Source organism: Cyanistes caeruleus, chromosome 16, assembly GCF_971803275.1.
Source record: "Cyanistes caeruleus chromosome 16, bCyaCae1.hap1.1, whole genome shotgun sequence".
NCBI classification, from domain to species: domain Eukaryota; kingdom Metazoa; phylum Chordata; class Aves; order Passeriformes; family Paridae; genus Cyanistes; species Cyanistes caeruleus.
This window is the reverse complement of record NC_141716.1, coordinates 2,857,378-2,884,465: the sequence shown is the minus strand read 5'-3', so window position 1 is coordinate 2,884,465 and position 27,088 is coordinate 2,857,378. Positions and strand designations below refer to the sequence as shown.

The 27,088-nt window shown below is 51.6% G+C and overlaps 1 protein-coding gene and 1 long non-coding RNA gene across 3 annotated transcripts; one reads left to right on the top strand and one right to left on the bottom strand.

Annotated features, from left to right (window-relative positions):
• Window positions 1-422: 422 nt before the first annotated feature.
• Window positions 423-8,805, top strand: LOC111938018 (uncharacterized). 2 transcript variants are annotated; one of them, XR_015276887.1, is made up of 4 exons: window positions 423-711; window positions 4,443-4,532; window positions 4,912-4,999; window positions 6,497-8,805. It is a non-coding gene; the product is annotated as an uncharacterized LOC111938018 (long non-coding RNA). The 2 variants fall into 2 exon arrangements; XR_002868838.2 differs by lacking the exon at window positions 423-711 and having other exon boundaries at window positions 4,215-4,532; window positions 6,621-8,805.
• Window positions 8,806-11,607: 2,802 nt separating this feature from the next.
• RBM38 (RNA binding motif protein 38) lies at window positions 11,608-26,124 on the bottom strand. Its single transcript, XM_086852380.1, has 4 exons — window positions 25,771-26,124; window positions 24,869-24,992; window positions 24,195-24,249; window positions 11,608-13,048 (listed from the first exon to the last, which is right to left on the bottom strand). Exons 1-4 carry the CDS (start codon window positions 25,936-25,938, stop codon window positions 12,748-12,750), a joined length of 648 nt encoding a protein of 215 aa, XP_086708506.1. The 5' UTR covers window positions 25,939-26,124; the 3' UTR covers window positions 11,608-12,747.
• Between the last annotated feature and the right edge of the window lie 964 nt (window positions 26,125-27,088).

The window sequence follows — 27,088 nt, the reverse complement described above, 5'->3', positions numbered from 1 at the left end:
GCACACAGGAGAGGGGGTACACAGCCTGATAGGGTCCACCCAAACGAGTCCCAAACCCACAGGGGCAAGAAAAATGACTCAGGAGAATTTCTCTGTGATTTTACCTTGCACCTCACTTTGTGATGCTCTGAGTCTGCTGTGGAAAGGCACAGCCCAGGCTGGTTAAATCTCAAAACTTATATTAAGCATTTCCTGCCTGGTCTCCAGGAGCTGTGGGCAGCATTTTCCATGCTGGAAAACAGGCTGGAGGAGGGATGTGTGCCCTCCACCTGGAGCTGTGGGGGCTGCAGTGACTCACTGATATCAGGGGGCTGCCCAGAAAGGACCTGTGGATGTTTAATGTTGCAAAGGCTTCTGGAGGTTTTACATAACTGTAAAAAAAAAAAAAAAGGCAGATTTCAGAGTTTACTCTAAATGAAAAAGGGAGGGATGATTGTCTCTGACTGGTCATGGATTCATTTTTTAATTGTGTACCCACAATGTGTTGTCATGCAAGAAAAATCTAACCCTTACAAAAACTCATTTCAGAATGAGTAACTGCAACATTTTTTCAGTCATTGTCTAAGAGGGCTGTTGCTGGACTGCTGGGGCTTCCCTTCTCACCAGAATGATATTCTGGTGTAATTAATGGGGCATTTGGGCTCTGATAGCTTTTGCTTCCATCTAGTTTCTCATGAAAACCCTCCTGATGCCTCTCAGATCTTCATGAAGGTATGTAAGCTTTACTCCCCCACTTTCTCCCTCCCAGAAGGAGGATGGGAACTGGAAAATTCTCCCAATTTCTTGGCAGAGAGGCTGAGGTGATGTGGTTCTGCACAAAGCAGGTCTGGCCATGGACTCTGGCAGCAGTTTTATCTTCTTGCTGGGCTGGAAATCGTGACCTCAGCCATTGCAGCAGGTGTTCTCTGGAACAACTCTGCGAAGAAATTGGTTTAAATAGCAATGGCATAATTTATCCCTCTGAACAAACAAAGTGTTAATTTGAATGAGGCGTGAAAAAAAAAAAATCTGTTAAATTTTCAGGGCTTTGCTTGGTTTTTCTGCACCCAAACAGGCTCTCAGAGCTGTGCCTTGTGCTTGTCCATCACTGCCTGCAGAATGCCCAGCACAGACAGGCAATTTCTGCTGATAATGGGAAAGTCAGTGATTGGTCCTGCTGTCAGTAGGTTTTAGCTTGGACAGAAACTTCCACTAATCAGCTGCTTTGTGGCATTTCTACAGCAAGATAAAAGACACCTGGAATTATTTGTTGGTCACCAGGCAAATGTTTTACTGGTGAAATGTTCCAGAGGCTGTTTAGAGTCTTGATTGGCAAAAGTGCCAAAAATTTACAGCGCTCTCCATGCTCTCCCCTCCTGAGATTCATGGCTGAGATGGGAGATGGAGATGATGGAGGTGATGGAGATGGTGATGGAGGTGATGGAGGTGATGGAGGTGATGGAGGTGATGGAGGTGATGGAGGTGATGGGGATGGTGATGGAGATGATGGAGGTGATGGAGGTGATGGAGATGATAGAGGTGATGGAGGTGATGGAGATGATAGAGGTGATGGAGGTGATGGAGGTGATGGAGATGAGAGAGGTGATGGAGGTGATGGAGGTGATGGAGATGATAGAGGTGATGGAGGCGATGGAGATGATAGAGGTGATGGAGGTGATGGAGGTGATGGAGATGATGGAGGTGATGGAGATGGTGATGGAGATGATGGAGGTGATAGAGATGATGGAGCTGTAGATAAAGGAGATGGAGACACCTCATGCAAGCGCTGCTGGGGTTGAAGTGTGGGGAGAAGTTCGTTTGTTATGCAAATGTCTGCTTGAGCCTGGCGTAGACAGTGGAAAGCTCGAATTATTTTAGGCAGAGGACAAAAGTTCTCTCCATCCCCCTATCATCTTGGATCCTTGAAAAAACAAAACAGAAACCTCTGTGTGAACCTTCTGACAATGATCAGCTCTTGGCTTTTCTGTCAAGAGCTGGGTGTGCACAGGCACATGGAAATAGAACAATTAAGGGAAAAAAATGGTATTGGAAGCAGCCAGGCTTTATGTTATCTTGATGACAGCATGAAGTGATCATCCTCCAGCCTTATCTCTTGGATCCTGCCAGGGACAGCAGAGCTGCAGGGCTCCTGGGTGGCCACAGAGGAGCTTCCTTGCTGCTACCTTGAGGAGGGCTGTGGCTCAGCCTGGCTCTCTGAGCAAGGAGAGGAGCAGGGTTGGCTGTTCTGGATGCAGGAAGTCCTTTCAGGCCCAAAGTTGGAGCTGGGAGGCTGGCCCATGCCAGGGAGGCAGCCGTGCATGGCAGTGACCTTCCTGCTCTGGCCGCTGGCTGGAGCTCCCCGGCCACCCACCCACAGCTTTGCATGAGCAGATGTGCATTTCATGCTGCTAAGAAAATCCTGACAGTATTTACATAGTGTCCAGGGGCACCAAGGGGACAAAGCTGAGCCTTTCCCACGTGGGCAGTGATGCCACACTGCCATTTCCATGGGGAGAGCCAAACCTGTGCCACATGCTCCAGCAGCACGGGCAGTGTAAGGCAGTGGTGCTGCCTGTACTCTGCCCACAGGCAGCTGTGGTAAAACCCTGTTTTCCAGACAGGTTACATCTCTCCAGAGTGGTTTTCCCCTGAGCTGAGCTCTCCCCTGGCCTCAGCATCCTTACATCCCTGAGAAGGCCCAGAGGGCTGCTGCACTCTGCTATACAGAGTATATAGGAATATATGGGGCTGGTTAAAGCTGGGAATGAATCAGCTTTTTAAAAGGGTCTTCAGGCAAGCCCTTGATCTGTACCAGAAGGATTGGTTCACTGGTTCTGCAGCCCTGTGGTCAGGTGTCGGGGGGACAGACTTTCTGCCTCGCTGGGTGCTGGCACAGCTTGGCCCCTGCTGAGGAACCTCTCTTTCTCCACGCAGTGCATGTCACACAGGGTCACTTCCAGTGATTCCTGCCTGGGGGTTCCTCCCAGCCCTTCCCAAAGGCACCAGGGCTCAGAGCTGTGCTGCATCACTGCTCCCCAAAGCACGTGGGTCCCTGGGGCTTTGCTGGCGTCTCTGAGGGAGGGCAGCGAGGCCATGGAGGCTGGGGAAAACCCTTAACAAGGCTCAACAACCCCCTGAGAGCCCCATCCAGCCTCCAGAGTAGAGTTCAAGTCATTGTGGGCTCTGCTGGCTCCTCCTAAGGGTCTCTTGCACCCCTGTTGGCACAGGTCACCCCTGTGAGCTCCAGACCCACCTGGTGTGCCACACCTGGGCTGTCACTGGCCAAGACTGCAGGTGGCACTGATCTGGGGAGGTTCAGGAGCCCCTCCCAGGCACAGGGCAGAGAAAATGGAATTATTTTCCTTGGCATGGCCGGGAGATGCTGGCAGGACTTCCCCAGTAAAGCCAACATGTCTCTGCAGGGCCACCTGCCCCCAGCCAGGTGTGAGCCAGGTGCAGTGGAAGGAGCTGTGGCTTGTGGTACAGCAACACCTGGACCGTGTTTTCCCCTCTGTATAAAATGCTTTGTTTCCTTAGAGCCATGTCTGCACTGCAAAGTCCCCACTGTCATTCTTCAACACTTAAAAGCAGTTGCCTTCATGGGCATTTTTGAAATTGTTTGAAAAATCCGTGTGGGCATTACAGTGTTTGTTTTCCCTGATGACTATTTTTAATCTTGTTTTTCATTTAAAAAAAAATAAATCAAGATAGATATGAATTGAAACTGCGCCTTTAAATATGACGTGCTGTTGGCTGCCCAAAACCAAACACAAAACAAGGGAGACTTGGAGCATGTGCCTAAAAGCTGGGAAAGGCTGAAGCTTTGAATGCCTGGCAGCACTGAGAGCAGAGCCCAGGAACCATGGCCAGGGCACGGTGCTGGCACCAGAGGGGTTAACAAGGCAGGTTCACCCTGCAAGGAAAGAGCTGGAAGTGGCTTTTCCAGAGGAGATGCTGGCACCCCACTCTTCCCCTTGGCACCCAGCCTGAGAGAGCCACCCGAGCACCCCTGAAGGACACGGCGCAGCCGAGAGCAGCCCTGGGCAGCGCTGGCAGTGACAAAGGCAGCCAGGGGATGTTCATTTCCATGCCCTGCTGGTTTCCAGCGCTGGAGAGGAGCTGTGCAGGGAGCTGCACCCTCCCCCAGCTCCCTGGCCCGTCCCTGGGGCTCTCTGCTTTTGTTCCTGTGCTGGGGACTTGGCCAAGCAGGGCCTGGCCCGAGCCAAAGGCTGCGAGAGGCCGAGAGGGCACGGTGCTCCCTGCAGCAAGCCAGGGACGGGACGGGGGCCCTGCAGCGGGGCTGCTGTGAGAGGAACACCCCAAAAGCAGAGGCAGAGCCCTGCCCTGCAGTGCTGGCAGTGCCATGTCACACTCAGTGCTATGCCAGGCTCAGCCCCGTGCTGCCTGGAGACCGTGATGCTCCCGGACAGGAGCAGCTCTGCACGGCCTGCTCTGTATTTCAGGATGTTCCAGGGATGTTCCAGGCTGAAGGCAGGAAGGGGACACAGCACCATGTGGGAAATGCAGTGGCACAGACCTTGATGCATGTTGTGGTGAGCTATTTTAAGATTTTATCTCACTAGCCTCTGACAAAAATGTGCTATGGAGCAGAGCTTATCATGTGCAATTTGGCACATGGGGCTGGTGAGGGGACAGTGGAGCTGATCCCTGGAGCTGAGGCAGGTGACACAGAGCCAGCAGAGCAGCACTGGTGGGTGCTGCTGGTACAGATGTGTGTGCCACAGGAGATGGGCATGGACAGGGTCCAACCCAGCCAGCAAAAGCCAGGTATCTGAGCCAAAATCCCAGGCCAGGTCTGAATCAGGGGAGTGCCAGCTTTGCTGTGCTCCTGGCTTCATGGTGTCACCCAGAGCATGAGGATGGACTTCAGCTGGGACCTTCCAGTTTCTAAACTTTGGATCTTCTAAACAGGGTTGGTTGGTCAGATGAATGATGCTGCCTCCTGCAGCTCCCATTGCCCATGGCTGTGCCCCAGGAGCTCAAGGCATTAGGAGCAGAGGTGAGTGGGCCAGGGTGTGAGCCCTGGGGTTGCCTCCAGCTCCTGCTGGCTCCCCTGGGGAGGGCAAGGGGGTGCTGGGCTGGGCCACTGCAGACAAACCCCAGGAGGGGAGGAGGTGCAGCTCTGCAAACACTCCAACCCACAGCAGCACCCTGCACTGCTGCCACCCGGGGCTCTGGAAGTTATCACCCTCGCCCTTTCGGCTGCTGGGGCTGGAGATTAGGGAGCTGCTCCTTATCAGCCCTCTGTCCTGCCCCTGTGGGGCTCCCCTCTCAGTCTTACTCACTGGAGAAATGAGTAAGCCTGTTGTAATCACCATGCTGGGACCTGTGGGGCTGTGCTCGATGGGTTGGGGGTTTCTAAAGCATCTCTGCACAGTGACCTGCAGCAGCCAGGACACGCTGCAGACACCCACCAGAGCTGGGGCTGTGCTGGAGCCCAGGGCCCTGCACAGACAGAGCTCAGTGTCTGATGAGAATGGGGAGAGTTAATTCTGTGTGTGTGCAGAGCAGAGAGGGGAAATCCAAGGTCCTCACATGTCCACAATCTCCAGAGTCTCACTTGCACACAGACCCCACACCTGCCCCCAAAACCATTGCCTGTGCACAAAGCTCTTGGCCCAGCCTCTGAACATGGGCCCAGCTCCTGTGTGTGTGTGTATCCATCCATCCATCCATCCATCCATCCATCCATCCATCATCCATCATCCATCATTCATCCATCCATCCATCATCCATCCATCATCCATCCATCCATCCATCATCCATCCATCCATCCATCCATCCATCATTCATCCATCCATCCATCATCCATCATCCATCCATCATCCATCCATCCATCCATCCATCCATCATCCATCCATCCATCCATCCATCATCCATCCATCCATCCATCATCCATCCATCCTTCCATCCATCCATCCATCCATCCATCCATCCATCATCCATCCATCCATCCATCCATCATCCATCATTCATCCATCCATCCATCCATCCATCCATCCATCCATCCATCATCCATCCATCCATCATCCATCCATCTATCCATCCATCATCCATCCATCCATCCATCCATCCATCCATCATCCATCCATCCATCCTTCCAACAATCCATCCATCCATCCATCCATCCATCCATCCATCCATCATCCATCCATCCATCCATCCATCATCCATCATTCATCCATCCATCCATCCATCCATCCATCCATCCATCCATCCATCATCCATCCATCCATCATCCATCCATCTATCCATCCATCATCCATCCTTCCATCCATCCATCCATCCATCCATCATCCATCCATCCATCCTTCCATCCATCCATCCAAGCATCCATCCCCTGCCTCCCCCAGCATCTCTACACAGCCACCATTTCCAGCAGTTTATTTGACAGCTCCAAGAAAATATTCCTGCACTCTCCAGCTCCACGAGGCACATGACCCGGACAGTGCCAATGGAATAAACATTTGGATTTAATTTATTATCTTTCCTGCAGGCTCTGTCTCGGCTGGCGGCTGCAGAGGGGCCGCGGCTGCTCCCTGCCTGCAGGACAGGGGCCGGGGCAGCCTGGCAGCCTTTACCCAACTCCATGGGATATTTTTATTTTTTTTCCATTCAAGCCTGTGCAGGGTTCCTGGCAGGACTGGAGCTTTCGTCCAGATTGCAGATGCCCAAAATATCTGTATTCTGGGTGAGCAGACTGAGGCTGAAGTGCCCGTGGTTGGCTGATTGAAGAGGACATAGGGGAATGCAGAGAGACAGACAGACAGACAGAGGAAAGGTGCCTGAGCATGTATGGCAGCAATAGGATGGGGGATGCCCCTGGGGTCTGCCCCATCTCCAGGCACGCCTCCCACACCAGCATGGGATATTTTTGCTGTTTTTCTCAGTCTGCTGAAGCCTGAGCTCAGCCCAGGACATGGTTTTACCCCAGATTAGCTTGTGCTACCAGCCACTAAATTTGATTGCATTATGCTATCAGATGTTATTTGTTATGTTATGCTTCTCATTTTAAATTACATTCTAAACTGTACTTCACCTGGCACCTTCAGGAGCCAGGATTTTGTGAAATTAAAGTTAAAATGCCAGTTGAAATAAGGCATTTATATGAATGCACACAGCTACTGGTAAAAACCAAGTGTTTGTTCATATATACATGTTTCTAATCAGGTTTATAATGTATATAATATAAAAGTTTTTCTACATATAAAATTCACTGGAAACAGGAAACCAAATTAGTTTACCTTACTAAAGTGGCATGAAATAAAGAGCAGTCTACACTGTTGAAAAGAAGGTAGGATGTGGTTTTTGGAGGACTTTTCTTCCCCTGAGGGCTCGTTCTACCATGTTTATGTCTAAAACCTGATAATTTTAAAGCCAGCTCACAGGAGACTAATGGCATGACTCATTTATTTCATTTCACTTTCATTTTGCAGAGCTCATGGTTTGTTTAAGGTGCTCACATGTCAGCAGCTCATGCAGACACACCAGTGAATGCTACAGGGGACCACAGGGTGTATGCACACACTGACTCCCCCTGTTTATCCATGAGCAGGAGCCACTCCAATGAGCTGAGTCTGATTTTAAAAGATCTTTTGAATGTTGAACATGTAATGAGATGCTCAGCGCTATTTTCAAACCAAGACATGTTCCTGGCTGATTTACAAAAAGCCACAGTCTCCACTTTTATGTGGGCAAATGATTTTAAAAACTGGGTCCTGGGATTTTGGGTGCTCATCGATTCACCCTCTGACAAGCCTCTGTCTCTGACCTTTCCATTACCAACTTTTCCATCTCCAACTGCTTCATCATCCTCCTGAGCATGGGTACACAGCTAATAAATCTGAGTCTTTAATTGCCCTTCCACACTGTGTGGCTTTATCTGAGCCATCATTCCTGTTGCTGTGCTGTGTTGCATCTTCCTGCTTCCAGGTTTGTGCTGCTGGAGGCAGCAAAAGGATAGAACTGTTATTTAGTTTGGGTTTAGGTAGAAATCCCTGCAGTACCACACTCCATGGCTGCATGGCCCCACACGATGTGTCAGACATGGCTGAGTTTTGGACAGACCCTCTGCTTGTATCTCATGCAAGGTCTCATTTTTTGATTCTTTATGCAGCTGAAACCACACAAAAAATGTGTTTAGGGAAAAAAATCCCCACAAATCCACCATAAATTCCCCTGCTAAAGCCATCAGTAAGGGTGAAGGGTCCTGCTGGCCCAGTGGTGCCAGGACCACTGAGGTGGAAAAGCTTCAGGTCCCAAAAACACCCAATGCCTCTGCATAAAAGGGAGATTTATTGATTCCCCTCCAGTTTATCCCCCTGCCAGGAGGTTTCCCACAGCCCTCCAGGAGTGGTGCAGCAGTATCAGCAGGCACAGGTCTATCAGGCTGAGCAGAAGCTTTTCCAGGAACTATCTAGTGAAACACGTGACAGTGCCCAGCTGAAGGGTGATACGTGACAGGCATTCACCAGGTTCCTGGCCAGTCAGTTGACTTTGTTATTCAAACTATTTTAGTGATGGGTTTTAATCCCAGGCTTAAGTTTTTTTCTATTTTTCTTTTTTTTCCTCCCTCTTCTTTTTTTGCTCTCTGAACAAGGGAATCTCTACGCTGGCAAGATTCAGAGAGGCACAAAGGAGGGAAAAACAAGTTTCAGCCAGAAGAGAGGGAAAAAAAAAAAAAAAAGGATGCTGTTAGCATTCCCTGTATTTGAGGGGGTAAAAACATTTTGCTGTCAACTCTGTTTTAAAGGGTAAGTGACAAGGGCAGCCCAGTTACTATGCAAATAAATCCTGTGCTCAGCCTTTTTCTCTCAGTGCAAAGTTTTGGTGCTGGGGATTGTTAGCCAGGGGGGCTGGGCCGTGGGGGCTGGCAGTGCCCCCCACGTCCCCAGTGCTCCCAGCCCCATTCTGGGGATAGCCACTGGCTGGGGGTGCCACTGCAAAGCTCTGGACCTTGCCAGGAGCCCGTGGGGGTGCCCCAGATGAGGTGGGACAGTGGGGGGAGCACTGCAGAGGTGTGGGCTGGGTACCCCCTGCTCCTTATCATAAGCAGATTCAGGCAGCTGCTGGCAGCAGAGCCCTTGGCTGTGACTCTGTGACAGGGGACAGCCCAGGGAGAGAGAGTGCCTGAAAGGGCAGAAATCTCACCCAGGACATCCCCTTTCATGGCAAGAGGGGAGGGTCTGGCAGCAGCCACCCTGGGGTACAGGGCTGTCTCTCACTCGCTGCTGCCAGGTGGAAAGGGAGGTGATGTCAGGACACGATGCCAGTCTGTGGCTGGGCTCATCCAGATGATCACCAGCACCCCAGCACTGGTATTTATGGTGACACTTCCCCATGACAGCAGAGGGGCTGCACATGCCCCAGCCCACACAAGCCAAACCTCCCCCTGACAGCCCCAGTGTGATGGTTTCCTATAAAAAAGATTTGAATTTGTCATGCAAATGACTGGGCATGCAGGCACAGCTGCTGAGGGGCAGCCTGGGCTGGGTCGGCTGCCAGCATGGCCACAGGGATGTGCCCAGGAAAAGGTCTGGCCCCCCAAAGCTGCTCCTACCCCTGGAACCTGCCAAGCAGATGGTGCTGCCAGGGCTGTGCTGCCAAAACCACGCAGCCCTTGCTGCTCCTCCTGGTGCCTGTGGCTCACTGAAGCTTTTAAAGCAAGCATTGTGACCCTGCTGCTCGTCCCCTCCCCTGGCTTCTGTCTGGCTGAAGCAGAGCTGAGCTGCCCAGGATGAGCTTGCTTTGTGCTGGGACAACATAAGGAGATGGAAGAGGATGCTCCATCAAGCAATGCACTAAAAAAAATAAAAATTAAAAAAAAAAAATACTTTTAAGCAATTTCAAAATGATTTAAGCACTTGCTCTGTGCCACCCTGATCAGTGGGGAGCCAGGCAGCCACTGCCTCTCACTCACACCCCACTGCTCATGCTCTGCAGTTTATCTCTTGTCTTTCAAACACAGCAAAGGCTGTGAGCTCTTCTCACTTGGAGCTGTCTCCCAGCCTAGCACAGGACAGGGCAGTGCCTGGGCTCCTTTCTGGAGGCTCCCAGCACCACCTGCAATGTGGAACCTGGCAGCACAGCCCTGCTCCCACCGGGAAGGAGGATGGCAGAGTTCATTATTCTGCCCGCCCTCCCGCAGTTTCACAGCCGGGTTTTTGCAGACATGAAGGCAGCAGGTTGGGCTGCTGTTTTGATGTGGCCGTATCTCGAAATGAGCCCGGAGCAAAACTGAGCGGGATCCAGGAGCGGCACCCAGCAGCGCTGGTGCTGGGAGCGCCGCCTGCGCCCTCGCTTCCTGCCACTTTGGCCACCTTTCAGGAAATCAGACAGCTAAATGGAAAACCATCACTCTTTTCACTCCAGAGTGCACAGCACACACGGGTTTCTTCAACAAGAAATCGATTTGCAGCAGCCGTGCTGTCCCCATTGAGCGGGGGAGATGTGTGAGCCCAGTTGAGCAGCACCAGGCACCACCTCAGTGCTGCTGGGCTGGGGCCAAGTGCTCCCCAGCAGCTCCCAGCACCCCCATCCAAAAATCCTCCCCTCCCTTCTCCTCAGAAGGACTCCTGACAGGGAGAAAGAAGAATTGCTGAGCAATCTCCAGCCTCGATAGCACTTCAAAGGCAGGGCCTGGGCCAGGCTGCGCTCCCGCCAGCGCCGGGCTGGATGCGGCTCTCGGCTCTTACTCCTTTGGCAGCCCCACAGAGTATCCAGAAAGTAATTACTTAAAAAGGAAATAAATGTCACCCACATGGTTGTAAGCAAAACCCTGAGCAGGATGAACAGAGCCCCAGCAGGATCTGCATTCTCACGCAACACAAGCAAGGCAGGAGCGAGTTGTTTCCATTCACCGGGATGTGCTGTTTACTCTGAGGGCCACTGATGACACTAGACATGCCCACCGTGGGCATTTAAATTCCCCAGGGTAGCCACAGTGCTGAACTGCCTCTGCTTTCATCCTACTGCATCCTCTTCCCCCAGGATGCCTTTAGGCATCACCACCTGAACCAGCAGCAGATACCGGTGCCAAAACCGCGGCCCCTCCTGGCACCAGGCCTGCCGTGAGCTTTATGGGGATGAACCAGATAACTGGCATGATCAAACAGTAATTTTATTTACTTTTACAGATTGATTCTTGATGTTTGTAATTGTCAAAACCTGAACACCAAAATTCTAAAGCAAGTTGGCTGGGGCAAGTCAAATTCAGCTCCAGAGCAGAAAATGAGGCTCAAGGGTGAGAGTCTCTGCCTGGTTCTGCTGGATCTGAGACAACCCTCAGCAAATCCCCTTAAAGCAGGACAGGGCTCTGACAGACCACTCTCTTTCAGAGAAATTCCATTTTAGAAAAATAACCCAAACTTATTTTAAGCAAATAACAGAAGGAAAGTGATGGCCTGAAAACTCTGGGATGAGTTTGGATGAGTACCAGGATGGCAGCACCTCCCACCCTCTGCTCCACACGGTGTGAGGAAGCACTTGGTACCAGCCCACAGGGTTTTGTGAGCTCTGAGGTGTCTCAGGACATGCAGAGCAAGGGCAGCACGTGGGACACGCTCCCAGCCCAGCAGCCAAGCAAACATGGTACCATACAGCATCGAATAATTTTAAAAGTTAAAATAGTTTATTGCTGTCTTTGTAGAAATGCACTTACATCGCCTGTTCTCTTCCTTTATTTGGCTGTTGGATTACAGGCATGAAAAGGTTACATTTACCCATTTGTTCAGTGACATAACACCTTTTTCTCTATTGCTCCACTCATTATATTCTCCTAAACCTTGCTGGCCCAACAGCCCCAAATCTCTTTTACATAAATACTGTAAATGTCTCCATAGGTTGCAGCATTGTAACAAAAGATCTACCAAAGTAGACAAAATGTTCAGTATTCTTGGTTGGTTTTTTGCATTTAAAAATATACCTAAATTTGAGATAATCTTAACAGAGTAACAATTACAATAAGAAAATAGTACAGTGCGTTGACTAAAGGAATATTCTGCTCTCCTTCAAGCCAATATTCCCTTTTGCATGTTGAAGTGATTCAGCAATTACTTAAGAACTTTTACCTACATACAATAATTTAGTAAAATGAGAATTAAACAAGGCAGATACTTACTACTATTCTTCTGTCTGCAATTCACAGCTCATGCGAATAAAATCGCAATAAATATTAAAAAATAGTTTTTCTTTTGCTTTTTTTTTTTTTTTCTGTAAGGCATCTCTGAGTATTACAAAGTTTTTGTACAACCAAAAAATAAGATTGCTTTTTTTCCATGTTCTCCAAGTACCTCTGTACCTCACCAGTAAATAAGAGGATTGTAGGCTGGATGAGGAAGGAAGGAGGGGGGCAGAAAGAAGACCACAGGTGATGGAAGCAGACCACGATGTGTGCAAGAATCTGTAGTTTTCCTGTGAAAAATTTCAGCCGCGCATTTAGAACATCTTCAAGACAGTATCTGTCCAGATTGAAGGAAAAAAAAAAAAAAAAAGTAAAATGGGGGGGAAAAAAAACTTACCAGAAGTCCACTTTCATAAGCACAACCAGACTGCAAGGGTTTGGGCTCGCCCTCAACACTATAAATAGCTTAGGCATCGATACGCACCTACGTAAGGGGGGATAAAGGGACGGGGGGCCGTTTTTTTTTTTGTTTGTTTTGTTTCTTTTACGGTATTTTTTTTGTGGTTTTGCTGTCCTAGTGGTATCCTTGCACGGTGAGAGATTGTCCTGGGGGGCCTGGCGGGCCCTCACTGCATGCGGTCGGGCTGCAGCTGCTGCGGCTGGTACTGCACGAAGGCGGTGGCGGGCGCCGCGGGGTTGCTGGCGGTGATGGGCGGCTGCACCGTGCCCGTGTAGCCGTATCCCACGAAGCCGGCGGCGGGGGAGGCAGCGTAGGGGTACTGGTCGTAGGCAGCTGTGGTGTACTGGGAATAGGCTTGGCTGGCGGCGGTGTAGTCGATGTAGGGGGACGTGATGGACTGCACGGGGGTAGGGATCACCACGCTGGGCTGGATGATAGCTTGGGGGTAAACATAGTGAGGTGTGAGCCTGTGGAGGAAAAGGGAGAGAGTCACTGAGGGGCTGGGCTCCCCCTGGCCTTCCTCCCCCCAAATTCATGTGCATCAGCCGTGGGATGGTGCTGCCCTCGAGCCAGGGGTGCTCCCCGGGGTGGGGATGGAAAGCGAACACTGCTAGACCTGAGGGTGGGACTAGTGCAAGGTGAAGCGTGGGCTGCTACTAATACACACACCCTGGTCCCCATGGCTTGGATCTGCCACTAGCCAGGCTGCTGGGCCCCAAAATAAGCTCCCTGGAAGGCTCGCAGCCCCTGGGTCATCTCATTTCCTCAGCCCCCTACACGTCCTGCCTGTCCCTGCCAGCCTTTCTGCCTCCTGTATTCTCCATCCAAACTTGGGTGGAGGGTGCTGAGCACCCACAGCCCCTGTGGGGCACCTCCTGGCAGCAGGAACAACGTGTCACTCTGCACTTGTCCCACCAGGAATGACCACTGTCCCCAGGCACGGCCCCAGGCCTTCCATCCTGCCAGGTGTTATCAGTTACTACACACTTACACCGTGTTTCCACAACACTGGATGTTTAGGGAATGCTACAGGGTGTTTGTTGTAAAACACCAGATATTGATGCTGCTTCCCTGCCCCCAGGAACGCTCCCCAGTGACACTCCTGTGTCCATGAGCTGCCACATCTGCCCCCGGCATCTCCACTGCCCTTTCCATGAGGGTCCAAAAGTGCTGCATCTCCCAGGCTTGCCCCTGCCCTGAGGCAGCTGTGCTGCTGAGAGGAACTTAACAATGTCCCAGTCAATTAAAGTCCAGAGATGGAAAGATCCTGGAGGTGATTAATGCAGGAGTGCCTACTAATTTGCTAGAAACTGCTAATGAGGAGGAAAGGGAGGGGGGAAAAAAGCATCGAAATGAAAGGGCTGTATTTTCCAAAGGGCCCAAATCAAGTCAGGTCTCAAACAAGGGCAAAAACTGTGAAACCTGAAGGCTTAGGAACATCCACACAAACTGCCACAGGCCAGGCAAAAATGGGGAATTGCATGTGGCCTGAAGATTGTGGCAGGGTGACACCATAAAGGACACCCTGGGGAGAAGGTTCCTTTGGCCACTGCTTGCTGAACCACATAAGGTCACAGAATGAAGCAAAGCCATCCCCTGAAAGCTTGTGCCACCCTGTCTCCAAACCCAACTCATTTTGGCCAATAAAAAACCCCCCAAGGTAAAACTCTGCAGAGAGATTATGCAGATTCAAATATTTTGGGGATTTTTGTGTGGATGTGTGTGACAGCACATTTTCAAACACAACCACTTTTAAAAGCCTCCCACGGGCTCTTCACAAGGCACAGGGCTGTACATGGCTACCCTCATTCCACCTGAGCATCCTAAATCTCAGCCACCACCTGCAGCATGCTGGGGTCCACCTAGGGCTGTCCCTCCTACCCAGCACTTACAGGGCTGTTCCCACTTGCTTCACAACCAGCACTGGATGCTTCAATCTGCCTTTCAGAGAGGAGAAAGGCTTCTCACCAACAAGAGCTCATCTGCACTGAGTTTTCTCTCCTTTTCCCACTCCCATATGCAGTCTGTTTTTGCTTGACAAGGGAATGATTGCTCTCCTCTCCCCACACAGCAGCGCTGCCTCTGAAATCAGGGTCCTCCCATATGCCAGGGGGGATGGATGATGGTGAGCAGCACCTCAACCTTTGATGCAGTGCAAGGCCTTCTTCTGAGGCCACCAGACATCTCTGGACAGCAATAGGTACCTCACAGTCCTCCAGTCCCTAAACACACCATACCCAGCATCACCCTGTGGGTAACAAGAATGAGATGAGGCAGCAGAAACGCACAGAGTCCCTTTTTGTTCAGCTCTGATCTCAACTGAGGCCAGCACAGCTGAATCAGAGCTGGAGCTCAGGCACCAGCTCAGCCCAAGGGCACTTCATGTCACACCCACCAGGCAGTGGCAGCCACCTCTGGGAGGAGCAGGGCTGAGTCCCACCCAGAGGCTCCTCACACCTGTCACTGGGGGATTCTCCCTCTCTTTTGGTTTTAAGTAACTCAGAGGTGAAATGCTGCTCTCTGGGCCTGACAGGGGTGAGGAAAGGCTCTGCAGAGGCCCCCCCAGGCACTGACCCTTGGGCATGACAAGAGCAGGATCTGTCCACGCTTATTGCCCTGGTGGATCAGCAGCTCAGCCGGCATCCTGCATCCCAGGCTGGGGATGGATGCTCTGGCTGCTCGCCGCTTCTCCCTGCACGTCACACCCTGCCACCAGGCTTCCTGCTACTCCAGGGCCCAACAAAGTTAAAATCACTCCTCAGATACAACAAAGAGTGCACAATCCACTGACAACCAGCCGGTGGCAGGAGCAGAGGAGGGGCCTGCACTTTTCCTGCCCGCAGGCGTTCCACCCGCGCTCACCAAGTGACCAGGACAGTCCGAGAGACTCCTGGCAATGCATCACCCTGTCTGAGCAGCTCCTCCATGTCCCTTGCTGCCACCCAGCTGCTCTCCAGAGCTGGCACAGCCCACAGGGGGACGAGGTGCCATCAGGATGAGTGGACATTCCCAGCTCATCCCAAGAAACTCCGCATTCTTGGCTTTGCTTTCTTGCACAGACCTCCTCCATCGCAGCTCCACGTGGGCTCAGAGGCAGCAAATCTGCAACATCCTGCACTTCATGTTTCCTTCAGCAAGGAAAAATTCCAGCTTTTCAGTGCTACTTGGAATAAAAAGCACCATCAGCTTGGAAGGCAGAAAGCACTCCTGTAGCCCACTTCCAGAAGTCCATCCCACCAGCCCAGTGCATACACAAGCACACATCACTCACAATAGCTGGTACTGCACCAAAAAATCACACTCAGCAACTCCAGGATCTGCTTCTAAAGGGAATGTAAATGTAACAGGGAAGGTTCTTTCGGTCTGTGGGATTTCAATAATTCAGCTAGAAATTTCAAACAAGATATTATGCAGTTTGGTCTTCTGAATTAGGTGGACAGATGGCAATTCATCAATCAAAACAAAACACACAACCCAAAGCAAGGTCACTTTGATGACTTGTAGCTACAAACAAAACAAACCAGTGCAGTAGGATGAAGTTCTCTGCTGGCTACATATAGCATCCACAGAAAATCTTAAAATATTCCCCCCTCTTCCATTATTTCTGAAGATGAACTTTCAGGAGATATATTAAAGAAAAGCAAGCTGTTCTGGAGTTCTCTTTCTAGAAAACAGCAAACTCTAATCTGAATTTCTACAGGATGAGTCACATCTGTGTTTTAAGATGCCTTTCCCTTCCTCCCTCCCTGCAGTTTTCCTCCATCCCCCACGAAGGGCCCTGCCAGCCAGAAGAGAACTTCATCTAAAACACACACGGTGTGATCATAAAACATCAACCAAGTGCTCAGGCGTGGCCACCACACACCAAAGTCATCCCGTGAGTGGCAAAGGCCACCCAACACAACATGGTCAAACCTAGGCCTAGAGGCAGCAGTGGCACAGGAGGGACAGCAGGAGGGACAGCAGGAGGGACAGCAGGGACTCAGCAGGGCTCTCGTGGTGCCAGCCCACGCTGCTGACCATGTGGCACCCAGCCACGCTGCCCTGGCAGCCAGAACTGAACCAGAACAAAAGAGATGGTTACAGAGCCACCGGCAGAGGGGACACAGGCTCTGTCCTGCTTTGGCTGGGGGACAGAACAAAAGGGGCCCCGTTTTGGTGCAGGCCTGGGTGGAGATGTTCAAACACAGCAGAGGAGGCACCCGTGGCTCCAGGCAGATGAAAAAGTCCCTTTCAAAACCTGCCATCACCCAGGTCTCCCCACCACAGCAGCAGGGCAGGGAAAAAGGGACAAGTCAGGAGGAAATGTGTCCCACACCTCTCCCCAAATACTGAGAAGAGGAACAAGCTCTCAATGGCAGCTCTCCCAGCAGAGTTCATCTCAGAGACACTTCATATATTTGACTATTTTGTATCAGATTCACACCTAAAATGTGCTTTAGCTGCGCTTTCTCTCTGCCATCCTGCAGGACTTCCTACACACCAGCCATGAGCTGTTCCTGCGAGTTTGGGAGAGCAACAGGGTGGGAGTTCCTGACCCCCCTTGGTCTCCCAGCCCTGCTGGGAGCTGGTTTTGTCAGTTCTGAAGAGGTGGAGACAGCTGCACCCCTCTGTCAGGAGGGACACGGCATCACACAAGCATTCGGGAAACAAGGAGGGGCACAGGGCTCTTGGCAGCCTCACAGAGATCAGCACACAAATGCCACCACCACGACCAGCCTTTTATTCCTTGAAGAATAAAAGAAACAGAGCCCTTTGTGTCTGCCAGTGAAGGCACAAATTCTGGCATTTGACCCCAGGAATTTGGCCTCCATTTCCACTAGGGCTGACCCACTGGCTGCCCCAGGGACACCCACACTGCCACAGCACGTGATGGCAGGAGGTGCTGGGGTGCTGCAGAGCCAGCTGAGCACAGCCCCTGCTCTGTGACACCTCCAGCAGATCCAGAGGTGCGCTTTGAAGCGGGCTCCTGAGTTTAAGGCTGCTCTGGGAAGCACACCCCACACTTGCACTGGCAGTGCCAGGGCACCACGGCAGGGCTGGAGATGCAGGCACACATCCTGGTGTCATTCACACTCCAAGGAATTGTTCCTCAGGGACACTCCCAAGCCAGCAAGCACTCACCTCGAGGAGACACTCAGTAAACGTGTGTGGAGTGCAGGCAGGGCTGGCCACAGGTATCATACGGGCCCCAGCCACGGTGACAGGCTGTGGAAATGTGAGAAATTCAGGTGCTGTTCTCAATCCAGACATGAGGAGGAGGCTGGAGGGGGTCCCTGCCTGCCCACCAGGACTCTCACTCCAGGAGGGGAACACGGTTTATCCACCAACACTTGGGTGCAATCAGGACATCCACACCATGACAAACCTCCAACTCCTGAAATGTCCCTACTGAAGCTGATTTAAACATGCACTGAAATGCCAACAGCTCCTGCCTCATCAGCCAGCTATCCCAGCCAGCTCAAAGTCACACAAGGATGAACTCTGCAGCTCCGTGGGATTTATCATCACCTGCTGCAATACGACACAAACACAAAATAGCAAAGCAATCAACACGATTTCTGCTCCTCTTGTAACTAATTTGCCTGTCTGTCTTCTCCTCATGCTGCTCTGTCCCTCTGAGATTTACAGAGCAGCCTGTGCAAACAGGTACAGAACTGAGTTTCCTGCTTCCCTGCTGGGAGCAGATGTCACCACACCAGTGGCAATCACCAAGGCATGACGTGCCACAACAGACTGTCCCAGACTGCAGTCAGTGGGGGAAAAAAAACCAGAAAGAAGTAAAAAAAAAAAAAAGGCTGCAGACCAAAAATGGGAGTGCATCTCACAAATATCTAATCTTTTTTTCTCAGCTCAACCAAGAGTCTGCGATCAACATGCTGAGCTCCACCATGAGTTATAGCCAGGCTCAACAGCTTTATCCTCTGCATCTTGCTTCCCCCACACCCAAAGGAAGAAGGAAAAAAAAATAAAATCCCATGATCCCAAACAAAGGCATGCTGGGCCAGACCAAAAATAGTTTTGGAGAGAAGCAGGCTGAAAAACACTCAGGTAGCAGGAGATAACATCTGCCTGAAACAAGAGCCATCTGGCACCAAGGAAAAAGGCACATGGAAGTTTATCCACGACCAGTCAGCTCTCCAGAGGAGGAAAAACCCCTCCCCTTTCCAGCTATCAGCACAGCCAAACCAGAATTAACCAACAGAAGAAACAGGCACTGTTTCACACCAGAGCATGACAGCAACCTGAGTCCTTCAACATCCTTGTGAGGAGCCTGGTAGGATGGCAGGGAAAACCAGGGTCTCCAACAGATCAGGAAGCCCCAGAATGCTGCCTTTGACTGAGGTCTCCAATTTTCTTCTGTAATTTAGAGAAAATCAATGGCAGAAACATCTCTAAAGTCCTCTGAAGTACCTGACAGGTTTTGGAATAATACACATTAGTGACTACTTTCAACTGGTTCCATTTTTAATAGACTTTCTTTACACATGATCCCTTCCACTGACCTTTAATTAAAACCATCCACTCATTTGATTTATCAAAATCCCTTTCTTGGAGAGATGAAGTATTTTGAACTAGAATGCTTCAGCTATGGAAGAAGCAATGAAATATCTCTTTTTGATTAAAGAAGGTCTACACTGATAAAACAAGTAATTAAGCCATTTCTCAGTCAAGAAAGAAATTCCATTTTAAGAGTTTGTGATCTCTGCTACCAGTTGTGCCTTTGTGGTGGTAGAACATTTAAGACATCTCAATCTAACCCCTCCACACCTTCCTGCCAGCTGGAATCACAGGGGATGCCTGGATCCAGCGTGGCTTTCCCAGCCTCTGTGGCTTTGGCCAGAGCAGCTCAACTCTGACACAGGAGAGCTAAAATGCTCAAAGCTGGTGACAGGGAAATGGCAGGGGACTGCACAACCCTGCTTACAGCACTCAGAGACTGAGAAACAGGAGACTGAGTTTTAACTCTGAGCTCCAGGACTTTTCATCTTTTGTGATCATGCAGTATATTTAGCTCTGGTATGTGGTTTGCTCCCATCCGTGGGGAACAAGTTCTTCATAAAAGTCGTATTTAGAAATGACCCGGTGTCCTTGCTACCAAATTATCAGCACAACAACTGTCTGGTTCCCTGGCTGGTGCCCTCAGTGCTGGGGCAGGATGCCCAGGGCTGCATTCATCATTCGAATTACTGGGCATGTGCTTAATACTACGAGTTGGGGCCCATATGCCAACAGCTGCTCAAAGGAAACATGAGATCAAGCACAAGCTGGGCTGCTCTGGAAATTCAGATGTGTGCATCAATCTGCCACACTGGGACCCTGTGGCACCAGCCAGAGCAACACAGGTGAATTCTGGATCTGCCACTCCCCAGCTCCTGTGCCAAGGGGAAAGGACTCAGGTCTCTGCTGCCGAGGAGGCTGCTCTTGTGCTGGGGAGGATGAAGAGGAAATCCACCAGAGGCAATGGAATCCCACAGAGAAGATGGCACAACTCAAGCCATGTGCTGTAAAGACAAAGCTAGAGCCAGCCCAGGCTGTCTCTCCATCACACCCCAGCCTGTGCCCTGGGTGCCCAGGAGTGGCTCAGATCCTTCAGCCAGAGCCTGTCCCTTGCAACAGGTCTGAGCCCAGCACATCATTCACATAGCCAAGTGTGAGGTCACTATATCAGACCACGCTTTTGTATTGTTTTACAGGTGGAACACGAGCAAATTGTGCCCCAAACCTAAAAAAATAGACACACCAAACCCTTAGGTCTGACACCAGCATTTGCCATCTTGAAGGAGATGTTCAAGTAAATTCTCAAAGTAGTCCAATCTGCTTATAAATACATGTCTGTGCTTAAACACAAAATAAAATAATAAAAAATAAGATAGGGATTTCTTTCTGACTGGCAAGCATTTGGTCTGAACAGCAGTCCCCATGCATGAGAACCAGCAGCTGAAGCCATTTGGAAAATAGATTTGGACATTTCTTAGGAAATGCCCCCTTTCCCCCCTCAAGCATTCATGTTCCTGGCACAGGGTAACACCAGGTGCCGGCTGCTCCATCCACAGGAGCCTGGCAGAGTGGGATGGGATCCTGCAGCCTCCAGCTCTGGGTAAGTGGGCAGTGGGGAGCTGGAGCAGGGGGATGCCAGCTGACAGAGGCTGGGCACAGCACGCGCCCTTTTATAAGCATAACCACAGAAAAGATGAAAGTTTGTTGCCTTTTATTTTTAACCCAGTAGAGAAATTTTAAGGATAAACAGCTGCGAAGGAGGCTGGGCTGACACAAAGAGAGACTTTCTTCACTTCCTAACTGCAGCAGCATCAACGCATGAAATTCTAAACTCAAAGAGATTTAACTCTTTCTGACGTTGCCGGAGACCAAATGTGGGCCGGAGGCAGGGGCCACCAAAACAAGTAACTACACATGGATGGGGTCTCTGGAGCAATGACATCCAGTGTGCAGCTATGGAAAGAGCTGGATCCTGCCACAAGAGACAGCTTTATGCTTGCAAGAGCTCAGCCACTTACTCAGTCACTGGTAGATCTCCCACACAGATAGCTCCTCCGCTGAGGCACAGCCACAGGAATGCATCTGCCACATGCTGCCCGTGTCCAGAGCAGCAAGCAAAGAGGAGAATCAGGGAATCCCCACCCCCTGCACAGACTCAAACCTGCCTCCAGCTCCACAGTCCCAGAGGAGGGAACCACCAGGTGGGACCAAGCAGCTCTGCCACATCACCTGATCACATGGAGCATGGCAGCTGCAGGGACACACTGGCACTGCCAGGTGCCTCCAAGCAAAGCACAGTCTGCAAGCTCCAGGCTGAGCCCCAGGCCCAACGCTGCTTCCCTAAATTCAGCAGCCGGATCCCCAAGTCACCCCGACACAGACACATCCTTTGCCTTGCATTACTGTTAAGATCTCTGGTTACTGCAAGCTAGAAACTTCTTTTCCAAACAGGATTTACTACTGACTCCGTGTTGTCTGCTGTGCAAGTGCCTCCTCTGCCAGGACAGCAGGAGGAAGGAGAAAGGCTCCTCGTGGTTTCTCTTTCTGTTCCGCACAGCCCCGGCAATATTTAAAGCTGCATTTAGGTGTCTGGGGCTGGAGGGGGAAGCCTTCAGTTTAAAAATAATCCTCTATGGTGTTTGGGTAATTTTCATAGTTTCCATTCATTTCAGGTTTCACCAAAACCTGGGTTTTGTGGCTTGGTAGCTGGGACATGAGTGGCTGCTTGCTCTTCGTTAACTGCCCAGGAGGTAACGGCTGCTCATTCACTCCTGCCCCGCCAAGGCCACACCAAGCACCCTGTGCCCCATGACAATCATCTCTGGGAAACCACAGTGCCAACCCCTGGGCACAAACACTTTACAGAGACAGGAGCTGCAGGAGGGAGAGCCAGGCAACATCTCACACCAGAGGCAAAGCAGCCAAGCCACTGAGCTTCCTTTGGGAAAGGTCAGGATCCACTCGGTGTGGTGCAAACAGACAGCAGCAATTCAGTGACAGACCCTGACAAACTGCTCATCTACCCTCATACCCCACTGAGGGCCAAGGAAATTGTGGGTTCAAGGGAATGCAGGAGTGGATTTTGTCCATGAATGCAGGCTCTTAATTTTGTTGGTCTGCTGAGGAGACAAAGAGGGAATTGGCAGCCAAGCTCTGTTGCCCGACTGAGCACCTGAGGCTTTGCTCGGAAGCCACAGAGCAGCCCCAGTTGTGGTGCTCAGGTAAAGGTGGTGCCCAGGTAAACAAACACGTTCTGCAGAACCCACATTTCCAGTGATTCTGCTGCAGCAATGACTGAATTCAATGAAATTCTTGTTTACTGATGCTTGCAAATAATGATATATAATCCCCTGCCTCTTGCCCTCCCATTCTCCTGGTTCCTGTCTCTTGGCAACTGATAAATAATTTATAATGTTCTCCACTGTATGTGCTAACTGTAGCTCTGCTGGTTTAATGATGAAACCAATGCCTAGGAGCTGCAACAGGAACTGTCTAGATCACAAGGAACATGTAATCAGTCGATCCCACACTCCTCTGGATGTGAAACCAAAAGCAAGCTGTTGGAAGAAAAAAAAATGTTTCCAAGAGCTGTGGCTGTGGGGTAGGAAGAGCACCCAGAAAACTGCAGATAATCTGCAAGGTGCTCCTGCCAACAAGAGGAGTTTTAACGGGCTTCACCATTTTGCTCTTCTCTGTTCCCATGCCTGGCAGGACTTGCCAGAGGCTGCTTTTATTGGCAACTTCTCTCCTGCACTCCCATGCAAAAGTCTCTGGGTTCGCATCTCAAAGGTGCTGCTGCTGCTTTGTGGGCTGTGAAAGCTCTTGCAGCTCCCATGCAAGGAGAGCTATGAGAAAGCAGCATTTGGTCTGGGCAGACAAATGCAGCTCTTGCCCCAGAAAAAGTGGAGACTCTTCATTTCATGGCAGATGTTCTTCGAGGCTTTCCAGCAGAGCTGTAACCGCCTGCGAGGAGCGGCGTGTTTGAACCACACACAGCACACGTACGCTGGGTGTGCACTATTGTGGCAACACAGCCTCTTACATCCATAAACTCATCGGAATGAGATTATCCAGGCAGTTGGCAACTGCGGCCATAAGGGCAGAGGAATGAAAGTTTTATTGTTAGCAGGGTTTTTTATTCCTTAAAAAAAAAGAAAAAAAAGAAAAAAAAAAAAACAAAACACCCCCCAAAAAATGAGCAGAGAGCAAGGAAGGGATGAAGTATTGCTGTTGACAAAGGCCAAAATCCCATCTATTTATATTAGAGTCACACAAAAACCACACCAAGGCAGTGTTCAAAAGCTTTAAAAAATGCACCTACTTTCTTAATGCTCTTAGAAAATAATAATAAAAAACCTTATCAATATTCACTTTCTGAAATGGTATAAAAAAAGAGCTGCATCAATCATTAAACAGTTAAATGAGGGCAGTATGACAGTCACTATTGTTCTCGTGAAGCACACTTGTCTTTTGCCGAGCAGCTGCCAGATCCTATTAGATGTATAAAAAGAGGACTTTTCTAACCGAGTAGGGATGGTATAAGCTATTGAAAACAGCAGACAAAAGCCCACTTTTGCAGACTATTCAAGCCTTGTATAACATCTGTCCAAAATCAATTTTTGACCTAATGTTACTTTCATTAAGTAACAGACTTTGTTTCCACTGCAATTTGTTTTCTAGGATAAAACTGTATCCTAAGCATTATTACGTGGGAAACGGCACAGAGGAAGCAGAGGATCTTATTTGAGAAACATGAGAACAGAATTTGCTTAATTGTTTTGACACCTTAAGTACTATAATAGAGAAACTATTTTCCATTTATTTGAATTCCTGTGAATTCTTGAAGTTGGCAAAGCAGCGAGCAATGCAATGGGTTTATTATGACTAAGATTTACTGAGGATAAAGAAGGATCTTTGGGAATTATATTAAAGCTGACAAATGCACAAAACTTCTGAAATCTCCACCAGAAATAAAGTACTCTGAACATTAACAACAGCTGTTGAAACTGTCCACTCTTGACGGCGAAGGCGTTTTTCACACACTTTAAATAATGAGGAAGTTGACTTGTGAATCTGATTTCCAACAGACCGTTAGGAAACGCTTCCACTTACCCAAAGGGTCTCTGAATGAAGGCTGGATGTAGCTGCTGCACACCTATGGTAAAACCTAAAAAAAAAAAGGTTCAGAAAAAAAAAAAAGAAATATTAATGAATGGCATCCATTGTACCGTTCAACTCCTAACACGCAGGCAGAATTACACCACAGGTCTTTGCATTTGATCTGCTGTGCATGTGAGCAAATTCAGAGCCCCATTTAGAAACAAGTTAAATTTAACATGCATATGTGATATGCACGAGGAGCAGATGGGAATTCATGATGAAAGCCCAGTGTGAACGTGCTGTTATTGAACAGACAATGGGGTATAAAGCCTTATTTTACACACTGGGTACTGTGGTCATTAAACCAAAGGGAGAAATGACCAAGTGGATCTTACTGTTAATTCTCACGTAACAAAGAGGCTAACGGGCAAAGAGATCAGCCCTGGAAGGAAACAGCTTTAACACAGTTATAGGAACTTTGGTGAGTAACATTAGTGCAGCAGGGCTGAGTAAGAAGATACAGCAGAGAGGTAACTGGACTACGCAGCATCCTCAGCCAACAATCAGAACTATGGGGGACAGATAAATGTGCAGCGTCAGATCAGATGATTCCAGCCCGAGGAACTTGTTTCCTCGTCTTACAAGTTATTCTAATACAGAGAGATGGGATCTCCTGGATGCCTCACCAGTTTGAATACTCCTTGGTTTTGCTCCCAAATACGCCAGGTTCACATTTGCTTTCCTGCCGTCAATGATGGGGTTTGGGTCTTTGCAAGCTCTTTCAGCAGCAGCTCTGTCTGCCATGGTCACCTGGAATCGAGCACAGCCTTGTTTGTAGCAACAGTGCTTTGTAAACACTCCAGCAACAGGCACTAAGTGGAGTTTATTTATTGTTCTATTTTGAATCGGGAGCTGAGCTCGCCCCGTGCAGCCTGGCTTGCACGGCGGGATGGGAAGGGCTGCGGGGACTCCGTGGAAAAGCTCCCCCCGCTCCGCTTTCCTCGCTGGGCCGGTGCCAGCTCTTCTCCCCTGCCCTTCCACCTCCTCCCCGTATGTTTTTTAGGGAGCTGGTGGAGCCCTCTCCCAAAACCCCCGGCCAGAGGAGCTCGGGGCAGCTGCGGGGACCGCGCTGAGCCCCGCACGGACACCGGGTGCTGAACCGAACGGCACGGCCTCGGCCAACACGGGGAGCTCCTCCCGGGCCCCCAGCCCGGCCACGCTCCTGACCGAGCCCCTCGGTCCCGCAGCGGGCACAAGCTCCGCCGCAGCGACGGGACGGGCGGCGGCTCCGCAGCGCCCGCACCGGGAGATGGTCACGGCACCGGGAGATGGTCACGGCACCGGGAGATGGTCACGGCACCGGGAGAGGGTTGTTTTGTCACGGCACCGGGAGATGGTCACGGCACCGGGAGATGGTCACGGCACCGGGAGAGGGTTGTTTTGTCACGGCACCGGGAGAGGGTTGTTTTGTCACGGCACCGGCGGGGCTGCCAGCCCGGGGCTCGGCTGCCGGTCCCTCCCCGGCGGGCGCACGGGGGCAGCGGGGGCAGCCGCCGCCCGTCCCGTCCCGGAGCGCAGCGGCACTTACAAAGCCGTATCCTCGGGATTTGCCGGTCTGCCGGTCCGTGATCACCACCGCCTCCTCGATGTCCCCGAAGACCTCGAAGTACTTCCTGAGGGAGGAGTCGGTGGTGTGGTAGGGCAGCCCCCCGACGAAGATCTTGGTGAAGGTGGTGTCCTTCTGCACGGTGTGCATGGTGCCGGGAGCGGCCGGCCCCGGCCGGCATCCACCCCGAGCACAGCCGCGCCCCGCCGAGCCCCCCGCGGCGGCCGAAGGCAGCGGAGCGGCGGCGGGTCCCGGGGCCCTACAGCCGCCTCATGGCCGCGCCTGGAGCCGGAGCGCGGCCCCGCGCCCGCCCGCCGGTGCCGGTGAGGAGCGGCCGCCCCGCCGCCAACGCCGCCTTTGTAGGGCCGCGCTGCCCCGCCCCGCCCGCGCCGCGCAGGGGAGCTCGGGGAGCGTAGTCCGGCCCCGCCCGGGGGTCCCCGCCCCGCCCCGAGCGGCACCGAGCCCCCTCCGGTACCGATTATCCCCCAGCACCGAGCCCCCTCCGGTACCGATTATCCCCCAGCACCGAGCCCCCTCCGGTACCGATTATCCCCCAGCACCGAGCCCCTCCGGTACCGATTATCCCCCAGCACCGAGCCCCCTCCGGTACCGATTATCCCCCAGCGCCGAGCCCCTCCGGTACCGATTATCCCCCAGCACCGAGCCCCTCCGGTACCGATTATCCCCCAGCACCGAGCCCCTCCGGTACCGATTATCCCCCAGCACCGAGCCCCTCCGGTACCGAGCCCCTCCGGTACCGATTATCCCCCAGCACCGAGCCCCTCCGGTACCGATTATCCCCGAGCACCGAGCCCCTCCGGTACCGAGCCCCCTCCGGTACCGATTATCCCCCAGCACCGAGCCCCTCCGGCACCGAGCCCCTCGGGTACCCATTCCCCCCCAGTACCGAGCCCCTCCGGTACCGAGCCCCTCCGGTACCGAGCCCCTCCGGCACCGAGCCCCTCCGGTACCGAGCCCCTCCCCGCACACGCTGCCCCTCGGGCACACGCCGCGGTGCCGGTGGCTCCGGGCAGGGCAGGCGGGGACGGGCAGCGCTCCGGAGCGAGCCCGCCGAAGATCCCGCGGCTGTCCCGCCGCTGTCGCACACCCATCGCTGCGGCGGGCCCTGGCCCGGGGACAAAGCCAGCCGGCAGCTGGCGGCCTTTGTGGCACGCTGGGTGACAAAGGCACCGTCGAAGCCAAGGCAGGAGGAAGGGGTGGTGTTGAACCGAATCGCCAAGGAGGAACAGCCACGGAGGGGCTCAAGGAGTGAACAGAAGTCCAGAATTATCTTTCTCAA

Bases quoted from the DNA above. Each gene is read 5' to 3' on its own strand.
- RBM38 (XM_086852380.1), bottom strand. From the start codon at position 25,938: ATGCACACCGTGCAGAAGGACACCACCTTCACCAAGATCTTCGTCGGG. The intron at 24,250-24,868 runs GTGAGGCATCCA...TTTTTTTTTTAG, and splicing joins ACCAAGGAGTATTCAAACTG to GTTTTACCATAGGTGTGCAG. The intron at 13,049-24,194 runs GTAAGTGGAAGC...TTTCCTCCACAG, and splicing joins TTCATTCAGAGACCCTTTGG to GCTCACACCTCACTATGTTT.